Source organism: Rutilus rutilus (assembly GCF_951802725.1).
Source record: "Rutilus rutilus genome assembly, chromosome: 23".
In the NCBI taxonomy this organism is placed as follows: Eukaryota; Metazoa; Chordata; class Actinopteri; order Cypriniformes; family Leuciscidae; genus Rutilus; species Rutilus rutilus.
Window position 1 is genome coordinate 10,045,036 of NC_140233.1, and position 23,311 is coordinate 10,068,346.

General features: G+C 36.1%; 3 protein-coding genes and 2 long non-coding RNA genes across 6 annotated transcripts; 4 read left to right on the forward strand and 1 right to left on the reverse strand.

The window, feature by feature from the left end:
* The first annotated feature begins 173 nt into the window (after positions 1 to 173).
* LOC311282658 (major histocompatibility complex class I-related gene protein-like) lies at positions 174 to 5,319 on the forward strand. The gene is made up of 6 exons (XM_084396567.1): positions 174 to 419; positions 2,183 to 2,449; positions 4,052 to 4,330; positions 4,411 to 4,533; positions 4,695 to 4,715; positions 4,850 to 5,319. Exons 1-6 carry the CDS (start codon positions 242 to 244, stop codon positions 4,864 to 4,866), a joined length of 885 nt encoding a protein of 294 aa, XP_084252693.1. The 5' UTR covers positions 174 to 241; the 3' UTR covers positions 4,867 to 5,319.
* A 2,695-nt stretch (positions 5,320 to 8,014) lies between these two features.
* LOC311282656 (major histocompatibility complex class I-related gene protein-like) lies at positions 8,015 to 10,547 on the forward strand. The gene is made up of 7 exons (XM_084396565.1): positions 8,015 to 8,118; positions 8,297 to 8,557; positions 8,685 to 8,951; positions 9,299 to 9,577; positions 9,664 to 9,780; positions 10,239 to 10,271; positions 10,464 to 10,547. The coding sequence occupies exons 1-7, from the start codon at positions 8,064 to 8,066 to the stop codon at positions 10,544 to 10,546; spliced, it is 1,095 nt and encodes a 364-aa protein (XP_084252691.1). The 5' UTR covers positions 8,015 to 8,063; the 3' UTR covers position 10,547.
* Positions 10,548 to 11,252: 705 nt separating this feature from the next.
* On the reverse strand, positions 11,253 to 12,022 carry LOC311282660. 2 transcript variants are annotated; one of them, XR_014625969.1, is made up of 3 exons: positions 11,955 to 11,997; positions 11,456 to 11,532; positions 11,253 to 11,335 (listed from the first exon to the last, which is right to left on the reverse strand). It is a non-coding gene; the product is annotated as an uncharacterized lncRNA (long non-coding RNA). The 2 variants fall into 2 exon arrangements; XR_014625970.1 differs by having other exon boundaries at positions 11,272 to 11,335; positions 11,456 to 11,593; positions 11,955 to 12,022.
* A 1,161-nt stretch (positions 12,023 to 13,183) lies between these two features.
* Positions 13,184 to 23,190, forward strand: LOC311282804 (class I histocompatibility antigen, Gogo-B*0101 alpha chain-like; the record flags this gene model as incomplete). The annotated part of the gene is made up of 8 exons (XM_084396812.1): positions 13,184 to 13,979; positions 14,439 to 14,693; positions 14,842 to 15,120; positions 15,343 to 15,621; positions 15,709 to 15,825; positions 22,813 to 22,845; positions 23,038 to 23,100; positions 23,171 to 23,190. Exons 1-8 carry the CDS (start codon positions 13,913 to 13,915, stop codon positions 23,188 to 23,190), a joined length of 1,113 nt encoding a protein of 370 aa, XP_084252938.1. The 5' UTR covers positions 13,184 to 13,912.
* Positions 18,832 to 20,930, forward strand: LOC311283268. The gene is made up of 5 exons (XR_014626041.1): positions 18,832 to 18,936; positions 19,107 to 19,719; positions 19,865 to 19,930; positions 19,995 to 20,148; positions 20,512 to 20,930. It is a non-coding gene; the product is annotated as an uncharacterized lncRNA (long non-coding RNA).
* Positions 23,191 to 23,311: the final 121 nt, after the last annotated feature.

The window sequence follows — 23,311 nt, forward strand, 5'->3', positions numbered from 1 at the left end:
GAATATATATGGACATAATCTCAAGTCACATTGATATAGTATGTGTACACAAACACAGGACACCAGACCGACATTTTTAAAAGTCTATTGAACATTATGCTTCATTTACAGGTCAAAATACAGAATAATACAGTTTCATTGACTGTTTTGGTTGTTGTTTCTCACAGGTTCTCACTCGTTACAGTTACTTGCAACTTACATTAAAGGGCAGTCACTCTTTCCTGAATATAGTATCACATTTATGTTGGATGACATCATGATTGGATATTATGATTCAGCGACAAACCTCTACATTGTGAGAGGAAATACAACAGAAGAAGATGATACATTCAATGAAAATTATCACAAGGTTATAAGTGAAGATATGTACAAGTTTATAAACTATAGACTGGAATTACAATTTGATAATCATACAAACAGTAAGTAGAGTGTTTTACAATCTATGTTGCAAAGTATGTTAAATATGTTTCATGAATAATGTCTCAAAGTATTGATTAACTTTCTGCAAGAGGATAATGTTATGTCCCCACAACACACACACACACACACACACACACACACACACACACACACACACACACACACACACACACATATATATATATATATATACAGTGGGGAGAACAAGTATTTGATACACTGCCGATTTTGCAGGTTTTCCCACTAACAAAGCATGTAGAAGTCTGTACATTTTATCATAGGTACTCTTCAACTGTGAGTGACGGAATCTAAAACAAAAATCCAGAAAATCACATTGTATGATTTTTAAGTAATTAATTTGCATTTTATTGCATGACATAAATATTTGATACATCAGAAAAGCAGAACTTAATATTTGGTACAGAAATTTTGCAATTACAGAGATCATATGTTTCCTGTAGTTCTTGACCAGGTTTGCACACACTGCAGCAGGGATTTTGGCCCACTCCTCCATACAGACCTTCTCCAGATCCTTCAGGTTTCGGGGCTGTCGCTGGGCAATACAGACTTTCAGCTCCCTCCAAAGATTTTCTATTGGGTTCAGGTCTGGAGACTGGCTAGGACACTCCAGAACCTTGAGATGCTTCTTACGGAGCCACTCCTTAGTTGCCCTGGCTGTGTGTTTCGGGTCGTTGTCGTGCTGGAAGACCCAGCCACGACCCATCTTCAATGCTCTTACTGAGGGAAGGAGGTTGTTGGCCAAGATCTCGCGATACATGGCCCCATCCATCCTCCCCTCAATACGGTGCAGTCTTCCTGTCCCCTTTGCAGAAAAGCATCCCCAAAGAATGATGTTTCCACCTCCATGCTTCACGGTTGGGATGGTGTTCTTGGGGTTGTACTCATCCTTCTTCTTCCTCCAAACACGGCGAGTGGAGTTTAGACCAAAAAGCTCTATTTTTGTCTCATCAGACCACATGACCTTCTCCCATTCCTCCTCTGGATCATCCAGATGGTCATTGGCAAACTTCAGACGGGCCTGGACATGCGCTGGCTTGAGCAAGGGGACCTTGCGTGCGCTGCAGGATTTTAATCCATGACGGCGTAGTGTGTTACTAATGGTTTTCTTTGATACTGTGGTCCCAGCTCTCTTCAGGTCATTGACCAGGTCCTGCCGTGTAGTTCTGGGCTGATCCCTCACCTTCCTCATGATCATTGATGCCCCACGGGGTGAGATCTTGCATGGTGCCCCAGACCGAGGGAGATTGACCGTCATCTTGAACTTGAACAAGTGTGTGGACAGGTGTCTTTTATACAGGTAACAAGTTCAAACAGGTGCAGTTAATACAGGTAATGAGTGGAGAGCAGGAGGGCTTCTTAAAGAAAAACTAACAGGTCTGTGAGAGCCGAAATTCTTACTGGTTGGTAGGTGATCAAATACTTACGTCGTGCAATGCAAATTAATTATTTAAAAATCATACAATGTGATTTTCTGGATTTTCGTTTTAGATTCTGTCACTCAGAGTTGAAGTGTACCTATGATAAAAATTACAGACCTCTACATGCTTTGTAAGTGGGAAAACCTGCAAAATCGGCAGTGTATCAAATACTTGTTCTCTCCACTGTATATATATATATATATATATATATATATATATTCAGATTCAGGGGTTGTATATTAGCATTATATTACATCAGTGTACTGTAAGAGAAAAAAAGTCAGTCTGGTGAAGTGAAGACTCACTTTCCTCCTGACTCACAGATCTTGAGGTTCATCAAACACTGGTTCACTGTGAGCTCTTGGACAACATGAAGTCAGGACAAATCACAGCCAAGGGTGCTACAGGAGGATCCACTGTAGTTGAGCTGCGATTTCTTAATAAGAAGACAATTTTCAGTTCTTCGTTCAAGAAGGTCAAATCATTTGAGACATTTCTCCAAGATCATTATGAACAAATTTACTACTCACTTTGCATGAAAACTCTGAAGGCTAACCTTAAAATGAGAAGAAATCAAGTCAATAGAAAAGGTAAGTAAAAAGCACATTTTAATCAGCATTCTTTGATGAGCAAATAATAATATACTGTACATTTAACATACATTCAGCATAACAACATGTTTCTGGAACAAATCACTTTAACATATAAACAGGTTTGTTTTGTTGTGATATATTACACTCATTTTCTTCAAGCATTTCAAATTAAGTTTAAAAAAAAGTTTCATGGGTAAAAAATGTGTTCAACTTATAAAGATAAGAGCATATCAGGAACACACACACACACACACACACACAAAGCATATTTTAAAATCTTCATTATAAATGTACATTTTGTATCATATTAACAGCAATAAGATATTCCCGCTGTCACTGCCTGGCTTTGTCGTGGTAACATTCCATGTGAAGCTAATGAGGAAATGACTTGGTCTTTCATTTCTCCCTTTTTATAATTAAATATTTCAAATTATTTTTTAATAATTTTAATAAAAAGTAGGCTACGTTCATAACACTAGGCCTATATGTTGTGTTACAGTAAAGGGGGGTGGTGGCTTTGGAGGAGGACGAGGTGTTGGCGAAGGGTTGGTGAGAAGGGTAGGCGAAGGGCTGGTAAAGGCAGGCGGCAGACACCAGGGAGGATCAGATCGAGGAAGCAGCCAAGGTTGAGATGATGGGTGAAGTGCCCAGGTGGTGTTGACCCAGAGCTTAGTCTGGATGAAAGCCCACGGGAGAGTCGAGGGAGGAGCCAGGATGGAAACTTGGCAGGCAACATCCGGGGGACGACCGACGGAGAGGGAGCCGTAGTCAGGGGACCCCGAGGCGAGGGCAAAGAGCCGATGTTAACGAGCGACATCGCTGGCACTGGAGAGGCGATGCCGTGGTGACGAGTGTCGGAGGCGGAGCCAGATTACACGAGGGCTGAGGCGGAGCCGGTGTGACGGAGGACAAAGACGACGCTGAAGTGAAGGAGGAGCCCACTGAAGCCGTAGGAGTGGGTGAAAGGAGCGCAGAGTATGGCCTGCAAGTCCGTGGCGGAAGCAGAGTGACGACTGACCAAGGGTGCGCCGGTGGGTCGAGGGAAACCCGGTGGAGCTGCAAGACAAAGGGTATCTGGTGGAGTCGAAGGTGGGAGGAGCCGACAGGTCGACGGGCAAATGATTCAGGGTGGGAAGCAGTACCTCCAGGGCATTCCCTTCCTCTTTGGGCTCTGGCTCATTCATCACGGTGGACGGTCGCTATCCGTCTGTGGGGGGCTAAAGCGATCTCTCAGCGGTCGAGGGTGGTGGTGATCTGGGCTCTGGGTCTGGCTGTGTCCTGGATTGGGGACAGACGCTCTCCAGACACCTGATAATGGCCTCCCTCCAGTTTAATCCAGAGGTGTCTGGGAGGTCAACGGGATGGTGATAGTTGGCCCCGATCCAGAACAGAGATGTGAGGGTCTCGTCATCGAAGGGTGCGGTGATGGCAAGACAACAACTGCTCAGTGAATGTCAATAACCAAAATACGTTTGGTTTTGTCTTCCATGTACCTCTACAGAAGTTTACTTTAATGTAGTTTACTATTGCATTCCAAACCCTGACATGCATCATGTTTCCAGGGGTGCATTTATCCCTCTTTTCAACTTTCTTCAATAGTGAAACCCAGAGTCAGACTCATCCTGAAAACAAACTCAGATTCTGGAGGGTCTCGTGTGAGTTGTTTGGCAACAGGATTTTACCCTCGTCACATCAACCTGACCCTGTTCAGAGATGGACAGCCTGTATCTGATCATGAGATCACTGGAGGAGATCTGCTGCCCAATGGTGACGGGACGTACCAGATGAGGAAGAGTCTGGAGATCAGTGCAGACAAACACAAATACAGCTGCTCTGCCACACACCTCAGTCTGGACAACAAACTGGACATTGATTTGGGTAATAAGTGCACATGAGACTAGTGCACATAATATATCTGATAAATGAATGTCTTTGTGACCTTAATTGTCATATTTCAGAGTATCCAGGGGAAACGTTTGAGTCAGTGCCTTCTTCTGTGCTTGTGGTTTGGATACCGGGGTTGGTGTTATTGACAGTGGCTGTAATTATATGGATCATTTTATGGAGAAAACGGCATTCAGGTAATACAAGAAATTAAACTGTAAAAAAGACGATAAGGGATAGTTCCTATATGAGATGACATATAAAGATCATTTTGTAAATAATAATGTGGTTAATATTTTTTTAAATGATTACTGTCCGTTTCCTAATTTCCTGAGTTTTGTTGTTGCTTCCTCTAAAGGTGACTACTCCTCTGCTTCTAGTGAGTATTGTCATGTGTTCATTTTTCATGTTATGACCCCCGGTCATACTTTAATTTGAATTTACATTAACATTACATCAACTGTAATTTTAATTGAAAATAATATTTCCTAACTATCTGAACTTCCTTTTCAGCAACGGCAGATTCATAAGGTTTATAGGTAAAATAACATGATTGGCTTAAGAAAGATATGTATGTGTGTGTATTTCTTTTTTCTTTTTTCTTTTTGTGAGAGAATTTATTTTACACAATGTGAAAATATGCAAAATTGGATCTTTGTAATTACTGAAATGTTGTTAAAATGCTCTTACATTTATTATGTAGTGTGTAGAATTAGCTACTGTTTAATACTCCTGTTTAATACTGTTAATGTCTATTTTATTTTCTCATTTTACATTACTTTATATTTTGTGGCTCATTTTTGTGCTAACTTCAATCAATATGTGATTGTTCATCCAGATTATTTTTATTTTAAATAGCTCTTCTAAATAAAGCTAAGCCTTGCAAGTAAAATACAATTTTAAAGTTATAATGTACAATATGTTACACAATTTTTGTTCATCAAAACACACAATAAATGTTTAGATATTTGTTCTTTTCCCTCAATTTTTCTAATTATTAATTTATGCAACAGTAATATTTTCACACTATTTCAATGTTTAAAGTAACCTTCATACATTTTCATTTTCCCACTAATTTGTTTATGTGACTAACCTAGTGAAAAATAAATATACTTAAATGTATTTTAAATACATTTATTTTATGCTAAGTATACTACAAATACATTTACATATTTATGTACTTAATATTAATACCCTGCAATATTGTTCTTTTAGTATACTAAATTTGTATACTTAAAGTCTGCTAAATTGGAACAACTAATGTTGTACTTAGTTTACTTTAGTTATCCAGAAATAGTGCTGAAGTTCAACTAAAGATATACGGAATATATGTTAATAGATTTGTAGTTTACTGAAGGAAATTACAACTTTACTACTAGTACATTGATATTAGTATACTTATTACATAAAGTATACTTAAAAATACTGTAGGCTAAGTACTGAAAAGTCAATCAACCAGTCTTTTCTGGGGATTTAGATTCCATTAAAAGTGGATATTCTACTGCTTCTGGTAAGTAGTTTAGCTAATAATATATTTTTAAATACTGCATCAAATGAAATTAATTACAGTAAGATTATGTTTGTTTTTTTATTCATTCTACACTCATTAAACATTTAACTTCCTTTTTAGCATCTGAAGAATGTGTGAGTGACGCATCAAACTCTGTCAATGTCATGAGACAAATCAACACTACTGAGTGGAGAAACTTCTTTTAAACAGCCGGCAAAATATTTTCTGGCAAAGTGTCATAAGGGTTTCTTTTTTTCCAAGAAATCATATTCTCTCTTTTTCCACTAATTTAGCATATTCTAATCAGTATGTTCTTGTGACTAAGCCTACACAATCCTCACTATAATTTACTGTTTGCATGAAGTCTAATGTCAATATGTCTGTGGTCATTGTCAATATTTTGATTTGTTGACCTAAAATGCAAAGTTGTAGAAAAGTATATGTACATAATTAGTAGTAATGTACATAATTACTACAAACCATTAGTACACTCACCACCAGTTTTATTCATTTAATTGTTGATGTTATATGTGCTGTGTATATTATCCTTTAATGTCATACATTTTATTATTGTAATTAAAAAATATAAAAAGTTCATGCTTTTAAACAGTGAAACTTAGTTTAAAGAGTAACTCTTATGATCGCATATCTGTGTCTTCCTTCTCTGCTAAAAAATACAGACATAGGCCAGGTTTCACAGACAGGGCTTAGATTAAGCCAGGATTAGGGCTAAGTTAAATGAGGACATTTGAGTAGTTTCTATAAATGGGCCTTAGAAAAAACATTAGGTGTGTATCTTGAAACAAAACAATGCACTGACATATTTTAAGATATATGTTGCTTTCAGTTGAAACAGCTCAAACATGCATATTAGTCTGGGACTAGGCTTAAGCCTTGTCTGTGAAACCAGAGGCTAGTGTCTTAAATACAGTATCATGCAATAGTGTTCAGTTACTGATGCCATTGCAGACATGTGCTTTTCAAATTTTATTTAATGGACAAAAGTATCTGTCATGTTTTATTCCACAAGGATGATGGCGACAAACGTAGAAGATCCAATTGCAGTGTGGTTTTATTGAATAACACATAAGCAGGTGTTCCAAAATGAGACAACACAACGAAACAGAGTCCTAGGCACAAACAATACCGGACAATGAACTGAAGAAACTGAGGGACTTAAATACACAAGGTGACAAACTCAAATGCAAACAGGTGTGCTCTAAAACCAAGATAACTAATGAAAAGCAGAAACAAAGGAAACAGGAAACAAAGAGGAACATACTAAAAGACTCAGGGTACGTTTACACGACAACAATGTACTAAAAACGCAAACGTTTTTCCTTCGCTTTTTTCGTGTACATACTGTATGACAACGTTGCAAAACAATCCCGTTCACGCGGATCCACGAAAATGACCAAAAATGCTGTATTATGCTGCCAGGCCAGTAGATGGCGATGTCACTTTGTAAAGAAACTATGCGTCTATAGACTGAACATGTAATACGTATGCACATGCTGTCACTGTTTTCTCAAATTCACATTTTTGTAGTTTTGTAGACGATTACGGTATCGGTTTCAAAAACTTTCACTTTGAAAACTGTTTACAAAAGTTTTTGTTTTCAGGCCCCTGAAACGCCATTGTCATGTAAATGAACGGCCAAACCGCATAAAAGTTTTCTTTTTTTAGTTGAAAACAGTGTGTAAACGGCACCTTAGTAAACAAAACCAAAACAGACGAATTGTGACAGTATCCAGTAAAAAGGAGATTTATGGATGTAAAACGAGTAATATTTGACTCATATCTCAACATGTCTGCCTCCATGAGATGACTCGCTTCTTGTAAAATAAATCACTGTATTTGTTAAATCGCTGAAGAGTGGAGTATTCATAAAGCAACTATTTATCTTAAGATTATTTATTATGTTTTACACTTTGCTATTAAAAATGACTGTGTATTTTCTCAGTTACTTTAATGCTTCTTCCACAATTATCCCTCTGTGCTAAAAGTATATATCTGAGATTTAAATAAAATTGTGATTTAACAACATTGTACATTGCTATTCTTTAAAAGTGAAACTATGTGTAACCTTAAAAAAAGTGACATAACTCTCATGTTAAGGTTGTTCCAGGAAACACAACTTGTTTAACTTGTTACAAACCTTACCTGACACATACTGAAAGTGTCTGTATAGAGAAAGACATGTTTTAACGAAACAACATGAAATTATTGGGTTTCCTCTGTGTGCTGTCATTTCCATCGGCTGTTTTTACAGGTATGATTTCATAGAATTTGCATTTGAACCAGATTCTGTTCTGTTCAGAACCAAGTTCTTATGTATTTTAATTTTTTACAACCCTTTTATTGTACACATTTACACAAGCTTATTTTTTTGTTGTAGGATCTCAACATACTGCCTTTGTCTCAGACTCTGAAAATGATTTTTTTTATAGCTTTTCTCACAGGTTCTCACTCCTGGTGGATGCTAGCAACTTACATTGAAGGAGAGACGCCATTCCCTGCATTTAGTGTTTCATATATGTTGGATGACATTACAGTTGGATACTTTGATTCAGAGACGGACAGCTACGTTCCAAGAGGAAATACAACAAATGAAGATGAGGAAGTTGATCACCTAAGTCATAGCATAAAGGAATATATCCGTCCTTTTATTTTGGATAGACTTGCAGGAAAATTTTATAACAAAACAGCAGGTAAGTTCATTGAGACAAATATCATAATCTTTTAAAGCACTGATCTTGGGAGTCATGAGGTCAGTGAGTCATGAAATAAGATGCTGGAGTGTGTTTTGACATCTGATACCCTTCTCGATCTAAACAGGTCCTGTAGTTTTTCAGATGCTGGGTCTGTGTGAAGTGTTGGACAATGACAAACCCGGGCAAATGATCACTAAGTTTGCTTTTAATGGCTCCACTACAGAAGAAATTCGTTTTTTTGATGACATATTGACATATAAAGGCATAGAAAAACTATCAACTATAGTTCTGGAGATATACAAATTGCACCATGTAAATATAATCTACCCACGCTGCACAACAAATCTCAGGAGTTACATTAAAAAGAGAGGAACTCAAGGGAAGAGGAAAGGTATTTCACTGTTTTCTCCCCTGCATTTACTGTATATGCACTGCCAGCCCATAAAAGCAATTACATTTTGTGTGGTTTTTGAGTCACAGATAAAAGGAAAGGCACACAAAAAGATAGCCTGAAAATGAGCTTAAAAACATTCAGTCTCTCTTGTTTCTTTTTCTATGAGTGAACAGATGCTTAATCTTCACAAAATGTTAATCAACATTATCTACGAGTTGAGAAAATGTAGAAAGAGTGCTGCATTTTTTTATTTTTTTAAGTGCCATAATTGTAGGTCTACTGAATGCTAAAAACTGCTTCATAAATGAATGTATTCTCATATTCATGATTCATGTTTTCTGCAGTGAAACCGCGAGTCAGACTGATCAAGAAAGCAAACACAGATTCTGGAGGGTTTTGTGTGAGTTGTTTGGCAACAGGATTTTACCCTCGTCACATCAACCTGACCCTGTTCAGAGATGGACAGCCTGTATCTGATCATGAGATCACTGGAGGAGATCTGCTGCCCAATGGTGACGGGACGTACCAGATGAGGAAGAGTCTGGAGATCAGTGCAGACAAACACAAATACAGCTGCTCTGCCACACACCTCAGTCTGGACAACAAACTCCACGTCACTTTAGGTAACGAATTGGGTTTGAGAAAATAATAAAATCTCCCAGTAGTGTTTGTCATTTGTTTGTGTCCTTTTTAATGTGTTTGTTTTTAGAATTTGATCCTGGTGAACCATTTAAATCAGTGATTCCCTCAGTGCTGATAGTTTTGGCTCTGCTGTTGGTGTTTGGGACCGGAGCCGTCATATATAAATACAGGAGGAGACGAGCAGGTAGGATCTACTCTGGAAGGAATGAAAAATACCTAGACTGCATCCGAAGTCGCACATTTCCTTACTATACAGTAGTGGCGAAAAACAGTATGTGACAAAAGAAGTATGTGCAAAATAAAAGAGTAGGCAAAAAGTACCCGGATGACCTATTACTCCCGGCAAGATTCTGAAGTGCACATATAATGGACACTTTACTATCCCATGAGGGCAGGCCACAGTAGAGAATTTGTGAATGGCATGCAGTGAAACAACTCAACTGACGCTGGCAGGTCACATGATCCAGATTACATTCATACTACACTCATACTATATAGAACATACTTTTTTAATGGTTGCAAAGTAATAACTTGTTCAAAATAAGTATACAATCTCAAGAGAGTATGCGATTTCAGACGCAGCCCTAGATATATCCTCAAGGAATTTTTATTAATGCTTTTTAACTTTCTTTCATATTCTAGCATCATCTAAAGGTGATTATTCCTCTGCTTCGAGTGAGTAATTTGTTTTAAATATTATTTTTGTATTATTATCACATCAGAGTGCAGTAAAGAGTAAAATGTATTGTTTACAATCACAGTTGATTACTGGATGCTATAAATATTATATTTATTTTATAATTTAATAATGTATTAGTTTTCATTCGCACATTCTGTTGACTAATCAACATTTTATTTCATTTTCAGCATCTGAAGAAAGCACTGACTCAAAATCAACACATGAAGCACAAGAGGAAGTTACACAGATGAGTGAAGCATTAAGTAAATGAATGAACTAAGAACCTCTTCCAATTGTTAAATTAAGATGATTGGATTATTGTAAAAAGTAAAAATAGTAACAGTAATAATTCAGTACATATACAATCTTGTGATGACAAACAAATCTTTTTTAACATTTTATACAGATGCTCATAGCATTGCCTGCATCTCATTGCTTCTGTAAAGAAAATCATTTTAGACATTTATGTCATTCATTAAAATCCCAAAAGTATTTCACCATACAATGTAAAAAGATTATTGTTATACATTTTACAAGAAAATACTATTTCAGTTTTCTACTAATGTTTAATTCAGTGTGTTACTTGCTTTTTCTTTGTATTATTGGTGACATTTACTAGAAATTTCTGAATAGAAATGGTTTCAAAGTAAAACTATACACCCTTTTTTCAGTGTAGTAGCCAATGAATTCATTGTTTCTTTTTGCAGTGAATTTTAACCAGTTGTTCCCAAGGTTATTATTTAATTAAGTCATTTTTTGTATTTGTGCTCACTAAAACGATTTTATTATAGCAGAGTTTGAATATGGTTTTCAAAAATGTATGAGGAAAAAACAAAGAAAATGCAATTTTTCCATATATTTTAAAGCATTTAATTGAAAAAGACAATAAATAAGCAATATATACAAATGTAATCAATAGAAAAATATGTTATCTGATAAATAATTACAATTAATTAATGCAACAAACAAATAAAGTCTTGTTTTTGGCATATCCTCTCTGTGTTCTTCATTGATAAAACTGATGGCTGTATGTAGCATCATGTGTTGTTGTGCAGGGAAACTGTTAAAAGAAGAAAAAGGGAATTCAGCACACAATTAAATCACTGTGCAACAAACAAATAAAACTCTTAGTCATTATTAAATAAACATTCAGTATCAGTGTAAAGAAAAGCCTCCTTACCATATAGGATTGTGCATCTCTGAAGTGTGAAGTAGAAGGAAAGTTGTTTTCCATGTGTTGTGTTGAATCACTGAAGGCTGTGAATGTTGGACAGTTATCTTCATTTATTACTCATCTTTGTCTTAAGTGTTACAGTTTCTAATATTGAAAAGAAAAGATTTTTTTTAATTCGTTAAAATTTTATATGTTTCGTTATATGTTTTTAAAAAACGTTATATGTTTCACATATTTCTCTTAAAATTATTTACAATGTTTTACACTTTGCTATCAGCTGATACCTAGCGTTCACGCCATGAGCTCCATTCAGTCACTCAAACTACATTTGTTACATGTTTGTAATATGGTTGTAAAGATGCTTCAGGAGAGTGAGGATCCATTTGCAGTTTTATTATAATCTTGGTCGTACAATCAGGGTCAATCACCAGCAAACACAACAGTAGAGATAAGGCAACTCGTAATCCAGAAACAGGCATAAGGTCAGGGCAGGCAGCAAACTTACATAAATCAGTCCAGTATAGAATATAGTCCAGGGCAGGCAGTAAGAATCAAGGTTTGAATAGACAGTCCAAAAGTAATCCACAGGAAGACAAAACACGGGAAGAAGATCAGGTGCAAAGTAATCAGTGCCAGTATGTGGGAAATGTAGTTCAAATGGTTTAATATTCAGGAGAGGGTTCCCTCTGGTGGTGAGCAGGAGGAACCGCGGGAGTCTCATTTGTGACAATGGTATAGTTTATAACTTGAGTGTTGTCTTGGTTTTACACATATCAACTATATCTGTTCATTGCTATTCACTTACATTCCACATTCTTTGCTCAGTTGTTTTGTATTGCTACAAATAGTCCATTAATAGTGGATGCATATTTATAAGACCGGCCACACACCTCAGTCATCATGGACAACAAACTAGACGTCACTGGGTAATGGGACTGGAGGCCAAAACTGAAATGAATGTTAAATCATTCAGTGAGTCTATATAGAATAGATCTGATGATTCACATAAATACAAAAGGTATTTTAATTCATGATGCAATATTACATATTTTACTTTTATTTTATAGCTTCAAACCGTGATTATGCTTCTAGTGAGTATTTTATTAATAATATACATTTTATTTTAGGAATGTTTATTTATTTTTAATATATTTTTTACTTTTGCTTATGACGTTTGACCACACGTTACTGTCTAAAGAATTGTTTTATTGTCTATTGTTTTATTTTCACATCATAAAATAATTGATCAGCATTTTAAGTCAAAATGAGCCCATGCATTTAGAAGTTTATGTGATTTTTATCTTTTCTTTCTTTCAGCACCCATAACACTTATGATTTGAAACAAATGATTAGCTATATTAACATGATAAAAGTTTATAAAAAAAATTATAGGCCTATATTAATTATAATCACACACACACACACACATATATATATATATATACACACACACACACACACACATATATATATATACACACACACACACACACACACATATACATATATATATATATATTAATATATATATATATATATATATATATATACACACAAAACTTTTTGTGTGAATACAGTGACTGGTTTCATTTGAATTAATGATTGATTACTTTAGGCTATTAAACACAGAAACAGTTCACTTGTTGCCAGATTTGCCACTACTGGTCTAACGATCAGGGGTGCGTTTCCCGTACAAGTACAACTATATAGCTCGCTGCTTAACTACCATAGTACGATGCATCGATGGGAGAAATCAGCTAGACACGACTGTTTCCCGAAACCGTCTCGCACGTGGTGGACTAATACTTATTTTAATTAATCTGTTTGAGATCGAATTAACGCTAGATTTTGTCATATAAGCTACAGACATGGCATCTGAAGACCATTTCAAATTTTTCTCAGTTATTTTGCTTTATTACCAGACTCAATATTTGTCTCGTTCTTACATAGTAGAGCGTTCGCACATGCGCAGTCTTCAAAAACGTTGCTTTAAATCTCTTGACAAACTAAAAGACGTAAATTACATTTGTATGTATTCTAAATAAATAACACGGGTTGTACTGAATGTCAGCTTGCTTATTTTGCTAAAGATAAGGATTTATTCAGTCTACATCTCATGTAAACTAGAAACTATGCTTCTAACCACAGCTCGAGAGCTGTCGTTCCCACCACACAAGTTTGCGATGCTGTTTGCGAACGTTAGTTGGAACGATGGTTTCGGGAAACACCAAATCGTTGAACTATGCTGATAACGACGGAACTTGCGACCATAGTTGGCTAACGATGCTTTCGGGAAACGCACCCCAGGATGTCTCACTGAATTATCACCTTCTCTTGTGTGTTCCTGAAAAGGGAGGAGCTCTATTGCAGGTCTGCCTGTAAATAAACAGTCAGTCGAGACAGATACAGTATATTTCACTTACGGATTTGAGGATCAAAATATATGCATTAAATATCCAAGACATGGCTATAATTCTGATCCTGCTTGCTATAATTCTGATCCTGTCAGCTCCAGCAGTTACTTCCAAAGGTAAGATTTCAATCAAGAGCTACGTAAAGGTTAGTTTGTCAACTTGTAATGTGCCTGAATTCACACGTAGGCTTATGTAAAAAAAATTACATAATAAACGATGAACTAAACGCAGCTGAACGATTTTCCCCACTTGTAGCCTATTTCACCATGAATGTAGGCGAATATTAGGTTTTTATTTCTTTGAATAGTTTATTATTTATATGCAAGTCAGCAGTGAAAAAATCTGCCCCGGTATGTCCTGTCCTGTCTTGAGGCTCCGTACCCAACTTCTGAAATACACGTAAACATGTTTCTAAATCAAATTTCTTAAGTGGATTACAGGGCATTAAATATTTCTTTTCATTCTATCTTTCTTATTTTTGCTTTAAATCTGGTATTTACATAGTATTTGAATTATTGGAGCATACTGATTTCAATAGTTGGAAATATCCATTAAACACTGTTATTTTTCCACAGGTTCTCATTCTTTGTGTTTGCATTCAACATACATTAAAGGAAAAACACTATTTCCTGAATTTAGTTACACATTGATGTTGGATGACATTGTAGTAGGACAACTTAACTCAGAGACATGGACATATGTTCCAAGAGGAAATACTACAAATGAAGATGATGTGATTGACCCACAAAATATTCGCATCATAAGTAAATATATGTATGATGATTTTGTGGAGAGATGGATTGTACTGGATGGTGGTAACCTTACAGACAGTAAGTAAAGATGATCTCAAATATTGTTTGAAATACAAAACCACAAACACTGTGTTGAACACTGCTGTCATATCAGTACTATAGTGCAGCTCGGTAAGCTCACATTTTTTGGGAATATCCCACTGTTCTCATTTGCCTCACCCTGCAGGTCTCAAGGTTCAGCAAAAGATGGTTCTGTGTGAACTTCTGGACAATGACAAGCCAGGACAAATGATCACCAGGAGTTCTTCCAAGGGATTCACCACAGATGAGATGAGTTATCTTGATGGCAATTTTACTTTCAATGGAGCTTCTTATATCACACAGCAAGAGCTCAAACCACGTCTGGAACTGTCCATGTTGCGCCATGAGCATTTGTACTACCCAGCTTGCATAAAAACTCTGAGAAAGTACCTAAAAAAAAGAGGAAATCAAGTTAAAAGGATAAGTACGTATTAAAATCACGCAGAATTAGCTTATAAGATTATATAATATAAAAATATGTGAATATAGAAATATTTGAATTAACAGTGCTTATATTTTTAAGTCCTGTGTTCTAAGTTTAACAAAGCAAAAATTAAACAGGATTTCTTCTGGACAGTCATCTTTGAATGGTGTAAAATTCACTGATATGCATTTATTTCCTTTTTTCTTTCCCTTTCTTGTATAGTAAAACCCAGAGTAAAATTAATTCAGAAAGCAAACTCAGATTCTGGAGGGTTTCGTGTGAGTTGTTTGGCAACAGGATTTTACCCTCGTCACATCAACCTGACCCTGTTCAGAGATGGACAGCCTGTATCTGATCATGAGATCACTGGAGGAGATCTGCTGCCCAATGGTGACGGGACGTACCAGATGAGGAAGAGTCTGGAGATCAGTGCAGACAAACACAAATACAGCTGCTCTGCCACACACCTCAGTCTGGACAACAAACTGCACGTCACTTTAGGTAATGAGGTGTGAAAAAAAAGAAAAAAAATACTACAGACCTGTCTTTCTAATGTGTTTGTGACATTTTTAACTTGTTTGTTTTTAGAATTTGATCCTGGTGAACCATTTAAATCAGTGATTCTCCCAGTGCTGATAGTTTTGGCTCTGCTGTTGGTGTTTGGGACTGGAGCCGTCATATATAAATACAGGAGGAGACGAGCAGGTAGAACAGGTAGAACAGGTAGGATCTACAAAATAACAATGATCCATTTAGTCTAGATGTGATGCATTAGAAAACAAAATATGTATTTATTTATGATACAATACTTTATTGCCATTAATAATTCTTTTTTGATGTTATAGCTTCATCTAAAAGTGATTATTCTGCTCCTTCAAGTGAGTATTTGGTGTTAAATTTATTTTATTTTATTTATCTCATAAAATGCTCACTTCTGCTCTGTAATTAAAATTAAAATAAATTTTGTTTTCAGCATCTGAAGAAAGTTTGGAAACAACATCAACACATAAAACACAACAGGAGACCTCACATCTTTGTGATGAATGATACCAGGAAGGCTTCTAATATAAAAACAATTGGATTGCCAATATATTGTATTGCAAATATTAATGTTAGTCATATATATATATATATGTATGTATACAGTGCCCTCCACAATTAATGGCACCCCTGGTAAATATGATCAAAAATGGCTGTAAAAAATAAATCTGCATCATTTATCCTTTTGATCTTTCATTCAAAAAATGTGCAAAATTCTAACCTTTCATTGAAGTAAAAGAATTGAAAGTGGGGGGAAATCACATTATGAAATAAATGTTTTCTCCAAAACACGTTGGCCACAATTATTGGCACCCCTAGAATTTTTTACGAGTAAAAAAAAATATATATTAAAATATCTCTAAAATATCTCTGAAGTATATTCCCATTAATATTTACCTTTTTTTAGCACACCAGGGTGACTAGGAACATGAAATTGTCCAGCTATGACTTCGTGTTTCACAGGAGTTTAAATATGAGGAAACACAAAGGCCAAATCCCCTTAATCATCCATCACAATGAGTAAAACCACAGAATATAGTTCTGATGTGCAGCAAAAGATTGTTGAACTTCACAAAATAGAAAGTGGCTGTAAGACAATAGCTAAAGAATTGAAAATCCCCATTTTGACCATCAGGGCAATAATTAAGAAGTTCCAATTAACTAAAGATGTTACAAATCTGCCAGGAAGAGGACGTGTGTCTATACTGTCTTAATGCACGGCGAGGATGAAAGTTTGAGTGGCCAAAGACTCTTCAAGGATCACAGATGGAGAATTGCAGAGATTAGTTGAGTCTTGGGGTCAGAAAGCCAAAAAAAAAAAAAAACCTACATCCCCACATGTTGTTTGGGAGGGTTTCAAGAAAAATCCTCCTCGCTCCTCCAGAAACAAACTCCAGCAAATTTAATTGTCAGACATGACTGGAACTTCAAACGGCACAGGGTTCTGTGGTCAGATGAGACTAAAAAAATTGCTTTTTGGCAGCAAACACACTAGATGGGTTTGGTGAACACAAGGATAAAAAGTACCCCATGTGTACAATTTAATATACCGTTGGATCTTTAATGTTGTGGGCATATTTTTCTGCTTTCTTGTTCAGATACATGGCATCGTGGATTCTATCAAATATCAACAGATAAAAAATCAAAACCTGACACCTTCTGCTAGAAATCTTATAATGGGCCGTGGTTGGATCTTCCATCAGGACAACAATCCAAAACAAACATCAAAATCAACACAAAAATTTGTTGCGGAGCACAAAATGAAGCTTCTGCCATGACCGTCCCAGTCCCCTGACCTGATGAGTGGGCTGAACTGAAGAGAAGAAGCACAAACATGGATCTGGGAATCTGAAGGATCTGGAGAGATTCTGTATGGAGGAATGGTCTCTGATCTCTTGTCAGGTGTTCTCCAAACTCATCAGGCATTATAGGAGAAGACTCAGAGCTGGTATCTTGTCAAAAGGAGATTGCAAAAAGTATGTAATAAAAGGGTGCCAATAATTGTGGCCAGCGTGTTTTGGAGAAAAACATTTATTTCATAATGTGATTTCCCCCCCACATTCAATTCTTTTACTTCAATGAAAGGTTAGAATTTTGCAAATTTTTTGAATGAAAGATCAAAAGGTTAAACGATGCAGATTTATTTTTTACAGCCAGTTTTGATCAGATTTACCAGGGGTGCCATTAATTGTGGAGGGCACTGTATATATATATATATATATATACAGTATATATATATATATATATATATATATATATATATATATATATATATATATATAAGACCCTGGACCACAAAAACATTGATGTATGGTTTGTTAGAATTGGACAATATTTGTCCGAGATACAAAATATTTGAAAATCTGGAATCTGAAGGTGCAAAAAAATCAAAACATTGAGAAAATCACATTTAAAGTTGTCCATTTATGTTCATGATTTGCTGCATTCACTCACAAAAAGATTTTGTTTATATATATATTTACGATAGGAAATTTACAAAATATCTTTGTTACTTAATATCCTAATGATTTTTGGCAACGAGAACAGCCTCGATGTATGTCCAGATCACACACTGCCAGAGCGACCAGTGATTCAGCTCACATCCAATCTGAAACAGACAGCGACTTTACAGGATGATGAATACAATGTGGAAACATCACAAAAACAAAACAAAGCCACATTAAGCCATTGGTGATGACGACACCTGTATAATTTCTTATCCCAATTAAAAATTTATATTCTTGAAGCAGCTGCTGAATTATGGTGAATTAGATGAGTTATATTTAGCCATGGTGAAATGTATAATTTTATTATAAGTGAGAAAGGAATGTCTTGATGTACAATTGTACGCAATTTGACAAGCAAAAATATCGACATTTTAAACAAAGAGAAACATCTTAACATTATTTATGATTATTTATGTTTTACACTTTGCTATTAAAATTGACTGTGTATTTTCTCAGTTACTTTAATGCTTCTTCCACAATTATCCCTCTGTGCTTAAAGTGTATATCTGAGATTTAAATAAAATTGTGATTTAACACCATTGTACATTGCTATTCTTTAAAAGTGAAACAATGTGTAACCTTAAAAAAACTGACATAACTCTCATGTTACGGTTGTTCCAGGAAACACAACTTGTTTAACTTGTTACAAACCTTGTTACCTGACACACACTGAAAGTGTCTGTATAGAGAAAGACATGTTTTAACGAAACAACATGAAATTATTGGGGTTTCCTCTGTGTGCTGTCATTTCCATCGGCTGTTTTTACAGGTAGGATTTCATAGAATTTGTGAAGGTCTTATGTATTTTAATTTTTTACAACCCTTTTATTTTACACATTTACACAATCTTATTTCTTTGTTTTTGTTGTAGGATCTCAACATTCTGCCTTTGTCTCAGATTCTGAAAAGAAAAAGATTTTTTTTTACCTTTTCTCACAGGTTCTCACTCCTTGTCGGTGCTGACAACTTACATTGAAGGAGAGACGCCATTCCCTGCATTTAATGTTTTATATATGTTGGATGACATTACAGTTGGATACTTTGATTCAGAGACGGACAGCTACGTTCCAAGAGGAAATACAACAAATGAAGATGAGGAGGTTGATCACAAGTCAACTCATAAAGAAAAGATTGCGTACTTTTATTTTGGATAGACTTGCAGGAAAATTTCATAACAAAACAGCAGGGGCCTGTACCATGAAGGTAACTGAACAAACTCGGGGTTACAGGGTTAGTTTTGAGTTGACAAAATCAAACCGAGGCAATCAGGCTTTATTGGTACCATGATGCAGCTCATCAACTTTCTCTGTCAACTCAGGCTTTGATCTTTAAGCTATGATTACTCCACGCGCGCGTGCACATAAAAGAGTGACGTCGACACTGAACAGCCAATCGCGGGTAGAGCGAGAGCGATATATTTTTCCGCGGAGGAGCAAGAGATAGTCATTCATAATTACGATGAATTTAAATATGTATTTCAAGCTCGAAACAATACGGTCTCTGTGCCAAAGCAAGAGAAGACTGTTGGAGAAAGATTGCTGATTGTTAATGTGTAAGTTAAACAAATACGTTCTATATTTATGTAAAATTATGTATATATGTATGTGTAGCCTATACGTGTAATAGCCTATAGCCTATTATTATAATATATAAAAATGTGCGTGTACTAAGAAAGATTAATATTCATTGATTTTTAGATGCAACCCCAACTCCAAATGTTCTTGGCAGCAGATAAAGAAAAATTTAAAATATAATTCAAAGTGGTGAGTATTTACCACAACCTTTTATTACTTTTGTGAACATTTTATCACAAACACTTGTTTGCAGCAAACAGAAATAAAGAGTTAAATTCAGAAAACCAGAATACACTACTGGAGGAGTTGGCTCTGAGTAGGCAATAAGGGGCGGCCGATTATGGATGGGATTACAGGTGCTGTACAATCTGACCCTGGTGCTGGCTCCTCTAAGCAAGTAACACTGGGTACGTGTGCAATACATTACTACTTTAAGTTTTAAATATGGCTGACTGTATGTTCTGCAGTAGAGGGAAATACAGTGTCTCTGTTGAAGCCAGCACACACACACACACACACACACACACACACACAGTCTCCCACACAGAGGTCAGTATGCAGCAGACAGAACACCAAACATAACCTGCTTTACAACAGTTATGCTTTACATTGGCCGATTTATTTATTTATTAGGGTGGAGGAAATGAAGACACTGTCTGTGTGTTCTGAGACAGTTGCTGATGTGAATGCACTGGGTTTTTTATTGTGGCAAACATTTGAATGTGTGGCATAAAAAAGGGACTGGCCCTTACACATCTCTTTTATTGTAGGATTTTTCACAACCTGCCCCAGAAACTGAGGCCTCTACCTCAATGGCCTTCAGAAGAAATGTGTAAGGATTTACACAGTCCTGTGTTTGTAGGAAGTCAAGGAACTTTTTGTGATTTGAGCCTCCAGAAAACTTGTAATGATCATGTTTGTGGTGGAATGATGTTTCAGGTGGAAACAGACTCAGTCAGGGCCCTGTACAAAAGGAGACTTGAACTAGACTGTTCACTAAAGGAGCTGGACTGAGCTGAGGAGGCTCCCAAAAAAAAAAATGGAGATCAAACTGCTCGATAAAACTGATCTCATATATGCAAACTTATTTAACCAAGTAACACTTTAGTATGAATATTTATTAATGCAACTTTGTCTTGCTCTCTTTCTCCCTCCCATCCCACAAAACCAATAAAACAGTTTGAGACCTATCTGCAGTTTCAATGTGCTTTATTAAGTGTAATATTGTATGGTGATTGCATCTACATCTGCACCAGCTGGGTGGTCCGCTCTGGTGACTCTGAAGCGCCGAACACAGTTGAAACGTACCTTTAGGAGGCCAAAGGTCATCTCTATCTTCACTCTGGTTTTACTGAGGGCCACATTGAAATGGTGCTGTGGCTCTGTCTGAGGGTCATGATAGGGGGTTATTGTAGGTTTTTCTATCTCAGTTCAAATTAAGTGTTTTGTACTGTACCAAATTTAACTTGCTTTCCTCAAAGCGCTGACACAACAAAGACTCACAGAAATTTGTGAGTCAAGCACTGGAGCCAGACCATTTGGCATACAAACTTGTGATCATACGTTCATGACCACCACAAGTCGTCTGCAGATGAAATGTTTAGTAGATCATTGTTATATCTGTTAATGTTACTATTAATTTAGTTTCATCTCACAGAAAATAATCATCTCACATATTCACATCTCTACCTGAACATTAAGGCTGTGATAGGACTTCCTATTAACATAATCTGCCTCATGTTCCCCTAGAGCAGTGGAGATTGGAGCAATAGACTGCATACATGTTGCAATGACTCTAGGGAATCCTATCATAAGATTAACAGAATAATAATAAAGATTTTAAATGATTCTTATATATTATTTTTCAAAAATAGAAAAAAAGCACTCCAGAAAAAAGGGCACTTTCTCTCCAGTAATAAAAAGGGCAGGTGCTCAAGCCCCCTTTGATGTCTATGTGTGCACGTGCCTGCTTAACATGTATTGTATAGTAGCCTACATTTGTGAAATTTGCTTTAAAAAAAAAAAAGTGTTCATGTGATGTCACCCAATCAATATATCTTACCGGCAATTTTATAAAAGCCCTCTTTTATGGACATGGTCGATAAATGTCCGGGGAACACTAATGAAACTATTCAAGTACTCCTGCAGAGCGACTTTGCGAATGGTTTGAAAAACCGTGTTTTCCCCTAGCTTCTGTGTGTCACCCACCGTGCAAGAATGTACCATTTGCAAAAAAAAAAAAAAAAAAAAAAAATCCAATGCAATATTTGCCGTACAGTAAGTGCATGAATTCGACGTGTTAAATTCTTTATGTGCGGCTCAAGAAGTTCGCAAAGATAAGACATTCTTTCCGCGGAAAATCTGTATCTTTCATACAATAACTATCAGGAAAGGCAAGGGGATTTTGTCATGCTAAAAACTCTTTCTTTACGAAGTGCTCGTCTAACAATTTGCGCTGAGATGTCACAGGATTTGGAAGAAAAGGTGAAGTCATTGCAACAGACACTGGGAATAAGTTACGTCACCTATATGTTTCTTTGCTCTCAGCTGATTGGTCAAACTTCAGTCTGCAATCTTGAATCCAGAACATAACCTGCCCCGGAGCAGGTTAGCCGTGCAGCGTAAGATACCATGGCAACGAACACCGATTAAAGCCAAGCTACTTTCATAGTACCTAAAACCCAGGGTTGGTGGAAACTAAACTGAAACATAGCTGGCTAGCCACCTAAACCGGCTTCATGGTATAGGCCCCAGGTAAGTTCATTGAGACAAATATCATAATCTTTTAAAGCACTGATCTTGGGAGTCATGAGGTCAGTGAATCATGAAATAAGATGCTGGAGTGTGTTTTGACATCTGATATTCTTCATAATAAACATGGATGTGTACATCCAGATTACATTCATAATACATACACTCATACTATAGAACATACTTTTTAATGGTTGTAAAGTAATAACTTGTTCAAAATAAGTATACAAACTCAAGAGAGTATGCGATTTCAGACGCAGCCCTAGATATATCCTCAAGGAATTTTTATTAATGCTTTTTAACTTCCTTTCATATTCTAGCATCATCTAAAGGTGATTATTCCTCTGCTTCGAGTGAGTAATTTGTTTTAAATATTATTTTTGTATTATTATCACATCAGAGTGCAGTTAAGAGTAAAATGTATGGTTTACAATCACAGTTGATTACTGGATGCTATAAATATTATTTTTATTTTATAATTGAATAATGTATTAGTTTTCATTCGCACATTCTGTTGACTAATCAAAATTTGATTTCATTTTCAGCATCTGAAGAAAGCACTGACTCAAAATCAACACATGAAGCAGAAGAGGAAGTTACACAGATGAGTGAATGCACTAAAATGCAAATTAATTACTTAAAAATCATACAATGTGATTTTCTGGATTTTTGTTTTAGATTCCGTCACTCACAGTTGAAATGTACCTAGGATAAAAATTACAGACCTCTACATGCTTTGTAAGTGGGAAAACCTGCAAAATCGGCAGTGTATCAAATACTTGTTCTCCCCACTGTATACACACACAAAACTTTTTTTGT